Genomic DNA, 12,760 nt, shown 5'->3' with positions numbered 1-12,760 from the left:
TTTGTATTATGAGTAGAGCTACTCTGAGATCGTCTCTCGGTGAGACGGATTTAAATAAAAAGCCCATATGATAATAATTTGTATTAGTTGGGTTTTTTAACCTATGTATGGAGTGCGTCTCACTAAGAGATTGTCTCATAAGAATTTAGGTAGGAAAGTATGATGTTGGTGCATCATGCCTGAAAAATGTTAATCCATTGCCCACAGCAGGCAAGGATTTGAGTACTTATCTAGAAGGTACTCCAATTATGTTTTTTTTGGTATGGTTGACATGTTCTGTACGTGCATTACCGACCATCGTCTGTGACCGTCAGAAATTATGAATATGTACTCACTTTTTTTTTTTTTTTTTTTGAGGCTCTCACTTTTTTTTTATACACCTAAATTAAAGAATAGAGTAATACTCAAGATATGGAAATTGTAAAAAAAAATTAAAAATAACAATCGAAGTAATAATAAGGCAAATTGAGTGGAACAGAAAATATATTTAAAGTTTATACTATAAAGTCTAGATCACCAAGATCTATATGTGGCCTTGTATTCACCAAACTTAAATAAAAAAATAAGAGAATAAACTAAAATTATTTTGTAATTTAATACTTTTTCGATATATAAATTAGTCTCTCACAAGTCATAAAAAAAGCTTTAATTTACTTGTTTACTGAGCATCTCAAATATATATATATATATATATATATATATATATATATATATATATATATAAAATAATTTGAGTGTCGGAGGTAGTGTTTTATTATTGTAGGAATTTAAAAGGTTTTGTTCTACCCCTATACATTCACTATAACCATGACATCATCTGATACTGATATTCTTAATTGTTTTTATATTAAATTGAAATAAAAACCCATAGATTTATGCAAATTTATTTTGCACAAAATGATTAATCCTTTTGCATCAACTAATCTCAAGTCTCAACCAAAATTACTAAATAATTAATAAAAAAGTTAGGCAAGTTGATTGAAATTGAGGAGATTAACGAAGATTAAGCATTTCTTTCATTTATCGAAGTTTAGATATAAAATCCAGACAAACCCAAATACTCGTTTCGGTACGGCGACGGAGCACCAACAAAAGTGGGTTGGACTGTCTAGTGGGGTACAACCGTACAAGATTAAGGCTCCTTCATCTAGTGATCTAGACCTACACAATACCGTTCAAATTATTTTTTTTTTCATAAAAACAAATTATTTATTTATTTTTAAAAAAAAACCCATTATTTACATGGATGGTAGATGTCGGTCAACATGAGATAGTTACATTTTATGTAAAACAAGTGAGCTAACATTACAAGCACAGAGAATTTTAGGTTTAAATTTATGATCTAGATAATGATTAGCGTTATTTAATAAAAAATTTCTATAAATATAATATATAACTAAGGGTGGTTCTGAGCCGTGTAAAATGTCCAACCACATATGACTCCAAATCTAAAGGGCCTCATATTAAAAAAACTATAGTGGAATTACATAATATTTTAGTAGAGTGGTTGGTAGGAGTTTTGCTTAATGTATCAACGGTGTTATGTTCAAAATCCATTGATTACATTTTTTTTTATTTTTTTTCAAAATAACTTTTTACGTTTCAAATATTTTCTCTTATACCATTTAATGTTTACACATTTATAAAATATCAACTATCACTAACTTAATTAATAAAAATAATCAACAATTTATTTTTAAAATTTTCAACCCTTTAAACTTTTACTCTTTTTATAATTAGTCATCAATATATTACTTATTTTCTCTTTCATTTTAACATTAGAGAAGAAAATTTAATTTTAACTATTTAATTTAAGTTTAAGAAATTAAAATTATGTTGAATTTTATTTTAGTTTAATAAAAATTTTTTTAATTATAAAGGGCCTCAATTATAAAAACTTATCAAAAATAAAGGGAAGTTTCGGAATTATTTGCTCCACTCTTGTATGTAACGCATAAAAATGATCGCAGGGTTAGTTTTTTTACATATGTGGAGATAAATATTTGACACAGTCTGTAATACTATACAGGTACGGTTTTACATAAAGTACATGATAAAACTATTTTATATCTTAGTCAAAGTCAAATTGAAGTTTTATTTTATTTTGGTACATATGAAACTCGAAGAGCTATACTACAGTCTAATACATGTGAGCATCAATTGTCTTTCAAAATACATTTTTAAGATAAAAATATAATTACACATATGTTGTTTATTTTATTAAAGGTTTTGGGTCAAATAACTTTTTTTTACTTTTGTTTTATTTAGCTATTTTAATACGATACGATAACTATTCAACGGAAAATATTATCATCAATTAATACACTATAAAAAAAACAAAATTTAGCGACAAAAAAAAACTTGTCTTTAAGTCTGGCGACAAAAAAGCATTTTTTATCGCCAATATTATTGTTCAAAATTTTTAACGATTTATTTTTTAGTAATTGGGCGGGATAAATTTGATTGAACAGTAAAAACTTTTTTGCGACAAACTCTTTGTCGCCTACTTTGTCGTCATTTTATCTCTCTTAATTTTGGTTACAAAATATTTTGTCAACAAAACTTATTTATTTTCTTTATAAGCTAAGTATTGTGCTATATCTCTCTCCATCTCCCATCTTCCTTCTCTGATTTCCATATTCCTACATTTCTTCTCCTTCCCTAAACCCCTATAAACTTATCTCTACAAGATGTTTAATCACTTTATTAGTGGAAGCTACTACCCTTCGTTCTCCTTCCTTCAAAAAGAACACTTATCTTTTCTCTAATCTCAAACCTTTTGAAAAATCTTCTCAATATTGAGTTTTGAATGTTTCGATCTGAGTTGTATTTCTGGATTTGAATTATATTTTTGTTCTTGTTCATGTGAATTCTGGATTTGCTTTTGTTCTTCGTTTTTATATTGTTGTTTGATTTTGTTCTTTAATTTTGTATTGTTCTTCGTTTTTGGGTTGTTGTTCTTCGTTTTTTTTCTTCGATTTTGTTCTTCATTTTTTTTCAAGTTTTTGTTCTTCTTTGTTTTTTTTTTTCATTTTTAAGTTGTTGGGTTTTTGTTTTTGTTTATTTTTGTTATTCATGTTTTGTTCTTCAATTTGGTTTTTTGTTCTTTATTTTTTTTCATGTTTTTTGTTCCTCATTTTTTTTTCAGATTTTTTGTGTTGGGTCTTTATTTTCTTTTTTGTTTTGTTCATTTATTTTTCAATTCTAGATTTTTTTTGTTCTTCCATATTATTGGACCATTTATGAATTTTTAGAATTTTATCTATTTTTCAGAATTTCGAAAGGATAATTAATTTTTTTTAGGGAATCATTAATCTAAAAAAAAACCATTAACAATTTACTAATAGTATGTATTCTTAGAAACTGAATATCATCTCATTTCAAAATTGTAGATATTACCAAGATGTCTATGATGTATATACTCAAAAACCTTAATATGTAGCTTCAGTTTTAAGTTGGTTTCCGCATAATCCTATTCGTGATAGACAATACAAAAGATAAACACAAATTCTTGTAAGAGATGGTCTCTTTGAGAGAAAATTTGAAATGATTAAAACAAATTATCAACAAAATGAACCAAATAAGATTAGTTTCAACTTATTTCCAAAAGTAAGCATGAAATTCCCAAACCTGTAGTTGAGCTATTCGCAGTTAGTTAAAAAAAACACAATAGTTGTTCGCAGTTACTAACTATGAACAACTTTGACTTTTTTTTGACCTGTTCGCAGTTAGTAACTGCGAACAGCTAACTTCCCAAATACGCATAGCAGCTTCCACCGTGAACAGGTCAAACTGCGAACAGGTCAAAAAAAAGTCAAAGTTGTTCGCAGTTAGTAACTGCGAACAGCTATTGTGTTTTTTTTTACCTATTCGCAATAGCCCCAAACCACAGGTTTGAGAATTTCACGCTTACTTTTGGAAATAAGTTGAAACATATCTTATTTGGTTCATTTTGTTGATAATTTGTCTTAATCATTTCAATTTCCTCTTTGAGAAACCATTTTTAATTGGGCCAGTCTATTATATATTTTTTAAAATATTGTATTTTAGGCATTATGAATAATGTAAGTAGTCATTTAAGATATTGAAAGTAGGCAATAATAATACGGTAATCAAGCATTAAGGATAATATAAGTACACATTAAAAATATGGTAAGTAAGCGTTAATTTTTAATGAGTTGGACTTGAAATACGTCTCTCAAGAAACTAGCCGAAAGATAAACAAAATTGTGTCACAACATTAGGTTAGATTGAATGAAAGATACATATTTGAAATGTCCAAAAAGAGTAGAGAACAAGAACAAAACTCTTGAAAATATGTCAAGTATATATAATTGCAAAAATCCTCTAAATGCTGCCTTGTTGTATATAGTTGCTACATATCTTAGTGGAAAAATCCACAAATTTGCAAGTAAAATATATGATACTCCATATTAATTATTGAATTCAACATTCCCCTGGTTTCAGTGAAGGCAGACATAGTGGCAGACAATTTCATCTATGAAACACCATATATGCATAAAGCCCAAGGCCCAGTGGCCCACCCATTCTGACAGGTGTGGATGATTTGGACCATCTTTTTTTGCAACAACTATGCATTTTGGCCCATTTTGAACTAACCACATTTTTCTCTTCATTGGAATTGAGATTGTGTTGTCTATTCTAGACAGATGTAGGCCTTTGGATCACCGAATCTAATTTGTATAATTATCGTGAATTATAATATAAAAGTTTAGCATTTTTATAAATTACAGCCTTTAAAATATAAAATTTGCACATTTAAGTTAAAGTATAAAATTCTAACCATCAAAATAGTACATGGTTAGGTTTATTTTTATTTCTCCCCAAATTTTGCTACAATCTTGATTTGGGCTTTGTTGAATTGAACATATTAGTACGGATTTGCTATTATACTTATTAAAAACCATCTGAACTCAATATACTTTAATCCTTTACAATAGAACACAATTTTTATGCACTATTTATAAATAAGAGTAGTTGTTGGTACATATAATTGGATCTTAGGTAACAAGAAGACCATTTTTATTGGGGGTTTAGCTAAGAACACCACTTCTTTCATGTATAATCAATAAATTTTACATATGTACTACCTTGATAAATATGAAATTATTTGAGAATTATGAGTTGACTGAGTAGTTAATTAAAGTCTTTTTTTTATCTTTATAATATAAATTTGATTGTTACCATCAACATAAAGATCAACACTTTCCTTTTCTTTTCGTTGCAGGGGAATTACCCTACACCTATTTTTTCTTTTAAAAAAGATGACATTTAATCTCAAACATCATACATTCTATTAATTTTACTGTATAATAGTAAAAAGATACATTTAATCTCAATCATCATACATTCTATTTTTTTCTTTTTTCATTAGTTAGTATTAATGAAATTTGACTAATTTGCATTTTTACACTTACCATATTTACAAAATTTATATTTTTGAAAAACTCATACATTAATAGATGCAATAAATCACAACTATTCTCATTACACAGTTGTATATAAATGCACTGTTTAAAAAATTATAATGGGAAATATATAATGTACTGTGTAGAACATTATATATTGTCTCATAAAATTCTGGAATTACACCGCGTAGAAAATTATACTACAGAAAATAAATTAAATTTAATGACACAATTTAGAAAATTATACTTCAAAATTACACTGTGTATAAAATTATACAGCAATTTAGGAAATTACTTGAAGTACAAAATAGTCTTTTTTCCATCAATTATTATTTAAAATTAAAATGACATAAAATTCAATTAATTGATCATTAAAATAAATCATTTATATTGTTAGACTATAATAATTACAATTTTAAATTTTAAGAAAAATATGAAGTATGATTTGTAATCAAATATTAACATATTTAAAAATCCGTGTATTTCACGAATTTTTATTCTAGTATTCTTAAAAAACCAAAGTACTTTATTGCTTTGGTTAGTGTGTACATACCTTATTTACTAGATTGTTTAAATAATGTTGTGGAAACATATTCTTAAAAGATATATAAGATTGGATATTGAAGCTAACAAGTTCTAGTTTCAACTTTTTATCTAAATGAAATGAGCTAATTTAGTACATGCATATAGTCTTGTAGGTTTGTAGATTTAGCGGCCTACCTTAAATCCACACTCTTTTAAATGGCATGCAACCTTTAATCTTTTTAGTTTAAAATAAATATAATCCTCATATAGCTAGATTCCATTCTCTTATAAAGTACACGTCCATGCCAAATTATTCAAGGGGTATGGTTGCAAAGTCTCCAAAGTCCAAAGCAACCACTTGCACGCCAAAAAAAAAAATAATAAGGAATTGAAAATAAAAATTGCATTCTTAATATTAATATAACTTTATTTTTTTGTCTTGACCACACCTCTTCCTTAGTGTTGTATACAAAAATAAACGTAAGATGAGACAAGTAGATGAGAGATGTGATTATCTAATAGTTATCTATATATACATTGTACTAAATGTTTTTATTAATAAAAATAAAATTAAGTTTTTGAAGGTGAAGTAGATTGATAGATATTTCGACAATAACTACAAGCATTTTTAGCCCCTTATATAAGCTTGGTAAACTTTCAAAGGTGATTTCATGTTAAACACGTAATATACATCTATATACAAAATGTCGATAAGGATTTTAGTGTCATATGTATATCAGTGTTAAGCATGAAATACAACATTTATACTAAGTGTCGATTAGGATCTTAGTGTTATATGTGTGTCAGTGTTAGTCACAAAATACAGCACCTATACAAAGTGTCGATAAGGATCTTAGTGTTATATGTGTCAGTGTTAAACATGAAATACAACACCTATACAAAATGTGGATAAAAACTGAAAGATGATATATCATATATATGGGCATACCCGACTTCTAACTTATAATGATGCACACGTATATAACTCAAAAACATGGATATATTTAGGTAATGATAATGAAGAACATGATGAGCTGTAGATGCATGCCCAAGTGCCTAAAATGAGTGTAAACACTACATATATGCATAAAAATATAATCACAAATTATGCTTTCATGGCCTAGTAAGTATAGTATATAGTATATAGTAATATATATAATGTTTGAGAAGCTAATGATGGGACAAAGAAAAGCAATATAGGAATGAGAAGTGGACCAATGGAAGCACATGATCAAAGATCAAATTTGGGCATGTGAGGAGGAATGTAAAAGGACCACTTATTTTGTAAGGATAGATAATAAGTGCTTCTTGGCTTTACAGGTAGGGTAATGTTTGTATGAAATGAATATGATAGAGCTCCAACATCACCTAAAGTGACTCACAAATTCCTCATTTTGACTATTTTTTATTTTTTAAAAAAATTTGGATATGTATAGTTTATAGTTTATTATGATCAAATTGGCAAATGTTAGCAACCACTAAGATTTCTAGTTGTTTGAATGGAATGACCTTGATTATATTGTATGAATAGAGTTATAAATAGTAGACTTTTCTTACCTAATTTAAGGCAATTGTCTTCTTTAACTCGTTATTTGGGCTAGTATTATGTTTGAGGATATAATACATTAGAAGGTTTTGGGAACCACCGTCTAATAATGAGATTGATAGCTCAATTAATCTAATTATATATATAACTTTTTTAATACATGCGATTAGTAATTAATCAATTTAAGATCATAATTGATATATTTAAGGTCATAATTCATTTTTTTATAAATTATAACTGATCATTTAATTGATCACTTTATATATAATTAATCGCTTTAATATCAAAATTAAAGACTTTAACATTATTGATCCATTTAAAGTTATAAACTTGTAAGTAGAAATTAATTACTTTAATGTCAAAATTAATTACTTTTAGGTCAACATTAAATTTTTTATTTTAATTGAACTATATAAGGTTTACTTTAAGTTGAAATTGATCACTTTAATGTCAGAATTAAAACCTTTAAAGTTAAAATTGAATTTTTATTTTTTAATTTTAGGATTTTGGGCCATTTTTATTTTTTTTTAATTTTTGACTTTTGGGCCAGCCCAATTGTACCATCTCATATTGAGGCAGTCTAACCCAACTTTTTGCGATAATGTATACCTTAGAGTTTTACTCGTCAACTTAAAATTTTGTATGTTATGATGCTTTTGATATGGTACTATATGTCAAGAGTCTTAGATTAGAGATTTGAATTTCATTCACTTCTCTTATAATATTTATGTACTCATGTATAAGAGAGATATGTGTTAAATATTACTCCACATACTTCTAACTAACCAAACTAGATATTTTTACTTCTCTTATAAACTTCTTATGAAACTAAGCTCTGATTGTATCGTAAGTCTACGTTACCAATAACAATACAAAAAGGGCCTATGAGCCACTTTTCTTCCATGCTTCATACTAATTTTGACACTTCTCCAAGGATCTTAATAATACATTCACAAAATAAAAAATGATTTTTACTTTAACACTTAATATTTATTCAATTTACTCAACTTTTTTATAATTTTAAAAATAACATCCCGATAGTATATAAAATTATATACATTATTAAATTCACATCCTCGTATAATAAATTTTAGGGGTGGTTTAGTGGTGGGGTGCAAATGAGAATAATTCTAAATTGAGAACTAGTGGTTATAGAATTGATATAAAAGTATAAATAATGCAAAATTCCCAAATATCCCAACGGAAAACATGCATAATGTCCACAACCACAAGAATCTTCCATTTACACTGGATTGTGCTGTACTGATTTTTACAAAAATGTTTGATGAATAACTCGCTCCTATTTGCTTTGCTTACCAAACATTTATACCCACCTACTGTGAGCTAGAGTGGACCTTGTACACAACAACACCTCATTATTAGTCAAAATTCAATTTATCGGGATTGGTTTGTGGATTCTGGTGTTAAACATTATCGTATTCTAAAAAATTGTGTCCATATTTTTTATGCAAGTACTTCTATGAAAAATAAAATATATATATATTTAGATTATATTTAATTTCAAAGAGTTTAGTATTTCATTCAAAAGCTTATTACTTTTTTATTGGAATGAAAACGTTGATTATCAAATGCAAAGTGAATTTTTAATCTAATTATATTTACAAATTTATTTTATCATAAAATGCATTTTATATATGAGCTAATTAAATAGCCTAAATTATACTCCCTCCTATTCAGCTTATGTGTCCTATTTTCTTTTATGGTCAAGTCACATTAATCGTCTCATTTTTATTTTTGGTATGGGTTTTTGACTTTTATGCCCTTAGTAACTTTATCCTATTTTCAATTATACCCTCCGTTACCCATACTAATTTTCCTCCCTTACATTAAAAAACTCATAATACCACTCTCTTTCCTACCCTTAGGGTCCCACTTTTGACTCTGCTTAAAATTCGTAAAAAGTCAAATAGGACTCCTAAAATGAATAGGAGGGAGTATAAATTATAAAAATATAAGTCTTTTATTTTAAAGGCGCCTCTCAAAAATAGTTATATATATATATATATATATATATATATATATATATATATATATATATATATATATATATATATATATATATATATATATTATCTTTTGTCTAGAAGACTAGATTAGATTTTATGAATTTATCACAATCTTGTTAAAGAAGCACTTGAAAATTAAAGGGATTGGATGAGTACAAAAACCATGGGTATATATGATCATTTGATTTTTATGTGAAAAATATAATAAGTTGAGAGTAGTTCACGGTGTTTAAGAATTTGTATTCTAAAAATAACTCAATATTCATAGAAATATAAGAGATCTTAAGTTATATTATCACATTTGAATCTTTATTGAATATTTATAACCTCTCTTATCATTTTAAATCATCTTATCTACCTTTGAAATATAGGTATTATAATAGAGTAGGGTTTATCCAATAGTGATTATACACTTAGCATACTTAATTAACAGCAAAGTAATTATCAATATACATATTTTTATGCTATTTCCACCTAACACTACATTAAGCTTTGTTAATCACTTGATCATGTCGTGTTACGGTGTTAGGCAACTAATTTTGTCTGATTTAAAAGCAGATATTGAAATTTAAACAAGAATATAATGTTTATTCCTTCTACATTGTTAATAGATTTTCTATACTCTTCTGCCTTATTTATTTTGCATCATTTAAGAGAAAAACTCTCACATTATAAGTTTTACCAGAATACAAAATTAGTGTGATAAAGAGTAGATTGTTTGAGTTGATCTACTACTAGTACAACTATTATACAAGCATTTAGAATATATTGAACTTTATTATGTTGATTCATATATCTATTTTCCTCTTTGCAATTAATAATTTTATTGAATTAAACTTATTTTATTTAAATAAACTTTTTTTACTTGAATAAATTAATTTTATTGCTAAAAAACATTGATAACTTGGTCATTATCAACACGATTTTTGTATTGGAAAATGAAATTATCATAAAATTTACCATAATTTCAAACCACAAATAATAAAACAACCCAATAAAAAAGAGGGTAGATTTCAGTCATTTATCTCTATTACATTACATCAGTTAAATGAGCAAACCATTGTTAAATTTATCAAAGATAAACCCAAAGTCATAATAAAATTTACCCCAAATAAATTAAATACAAAAAACCCCAAATCCATATGAACACATACTAATCTACCTTAAATATGGTAAGATCATTCTATAAAAAAAATAATAATAATTTATAAACTTCTTAAATAATTTTAACTTAGAGAATGTTGATAGTTGTTGAAGACTTTTCTTTTCACCTCTTATAACCGCTGCATATTTGTTTGGAGGGATTTTCCGATCTTACCTTAGAATAAAAAAGTATATATATAATTTTTACTTGATTGGTGTCAAGGTTCTGGTAGCTTGATATCTGTTTCATCCCATGGCATTGAAAGATCAGCTTCAACAGACACAAATTTATCAAAATCATCCCAACCCCAATTATTAGACATATCAATCCCACAATTTGATGTAGTCCATGGTTGATGATGATCACTTATAGAACTGCTACTTGTATTATTCAAACTATTGATTACTGTTTCTTCCAATCCATTTGCTTGATCCCCTGTATAATTATACAAATTTGAGGAAGAAATTGAACATGAGTTACTCTCAAAACTACCCAAATTTGAGTATGGAAACTGTAAATGATCTTGATCATTACTGTTCTGAGGTACAGAAAGAGATGAACCAAGAAAAACTCCATCATTTAAACCCTTATTGAAGGTTATGGAGGGTTCTGGTAGTGAACATGGTGGTTGTCTAAGAAGTGTTTGATAAAATGCATCAGAGAAGTTTTTCTGCTCAAAACCAACTAATGGCGATGCTCCTAATGGGAGACTGAATTTGGATTGGTGTTGTTGGTTTTGTAACAACAATTTAATGTTGTCATTGGTGTTTTTTGTGGTGGTGTTGTTTGTTGTTGTCATGGTGGTGTTATGGTTTTTCGAGGCGGTTTTGGTACTGGAATTTGATGTCTTTAGCCTCTTATTTTTCCGGCCACCGCCCACCGGTACATTCCTAAGGGTGCCACCTTTAGTCCAATGCCTCTTACAAGCTTTGCAAAAATGCCTAGGTTGTGATTTGTTGTAGTTGTTGTAGTAGCAAAATTTTGTGTTTGTAGAATCACATCTAGGGCATTTTAATGCCTCAACTTGTGTTTGTTGTTGTTGTTGCTCTTGTTGTATTTGAGATGCTTGTCTTTTCAATGAAGGAGATTTTGGTAGCTCTAAGGTGTTACTTTGTAACAAAGCTTGGTTCCAACCATGCCTATCACTTGAAACTTGTTTTGAACTCAAACCCATTTGGCTAATCAAATAAAATATCACTTAACGTAACTTCTCTTGTTCAAAATTTGTAAAAAATTGACCTAAAACATATTATTTGCTCAATATTGATCTTTGATTATCCTATCTTAAATGAAAATAATTTCTTACCTTAAGATCGCGGTACACGATGATCGATGAACTTGAGCTAAGAAGAAAAGGATCAAAGTAAGGTATTGTCTTGATGTCTTTGAAGTTTATGGAGGGAATTGAATTGAGGAGGTATAAGATTGAAGAGAGAAGATTGATACAAGGAAGTGGCTAGGAAGGAGAGGAGAAGTGAGCATGTCTTGTACACACTCCCTCTTTCTCTATGTATGTATATATGTCTTGTGTTTATTTATCAATCAAGACTTAATAGCCAATCTATCAAATAGAATAGTCGTAACGTTTGTGTTTTTTAAATAGTGTGCTAAGTGCCTAGGGGTTACTTGATTGATATATAGGTGGGGTAAATTTGTAATTTGATACTTATTTTCAAGTCTATAAGATGATAATAATCGACGTTCAATGCAAGTTACTTATCAACAATGTTATATTTATTTGTTGTTTAGTTATCCTAATAGAATTAACATATTATTATAAACTTCTATTACGTTCAAAGAATGATAATTTAATAAAACATTTTTTAAAAATTAGTAATATTGCTAACATATACGATTTTAATGTAATATAATATATTTTATGTCTATTTAAATTTGAATATAATGAAACTTGAATATATCTCCAGACCAACCAACTAAATTAGTTGATGGTTACACATTTAGATACATAAATTATAGAGTATATTATATATACAAACCATATTCCAATTTTCATAGCATGCCCACAATTATTAGAAGTATTAACTTACATGAAATTTTTACTAGGGATAGATAACTAAACTTGCAACTT

At 27.5% G+C, this 12,760-nt stretch overlaps 1 protein-coding gene across 1 annotated transcript; it reads right to left on the bottom strand.

Annotated features, from left to right (window-relative positions):
* Positions 1–10,450: 10,450 nt before the first annotated feature.
* Positions 10,451–12,283, bottom strand: LOC130815481 (dof zinc finger protein DOF2.2-like). The gene is made up of 2 exons (XM_057681965.1): positions 11,978–12,283; positions 10,451–11,849 (listed from the first exon to the last, which is right to left on the bottom strand). Exon 2 carries the CDS (start codon positions 11,843–11,845, stop codon positions 10,889–10,891), a length of 957 nt encoding a protein of 318 aa, XP_057537948.1. The 5' UTR covers positions 11,846–11,849; positions 11,978–12,283; the 3' UTR covers positions 10,451–10,888.
* Positions 12,284–12,760: the final 477 nt, after the last annotated feature.

Source organism: Amaranthus tricolor, chromosome 6 (assembly GCF_026212465.1).
Source record: "Amaranthus tricolor cultivar Red isolate AtriRed21 chromosome 6, ASM2621246v1, whole genome shotgun sequence".
NCBI classification, from domain to species: domain Eukaryota; kingdom Viridiplantae; phylum Streptophyta; class Magnoliopsida; order Caryophyllales; family Amaranthaceae; genus Amaranthus; species Amaranthus tricolor.
Note: the sequence above shows the minus strand (reverse complement) of the source record. Positions and strands in the feature narration are given on the sequence as shown.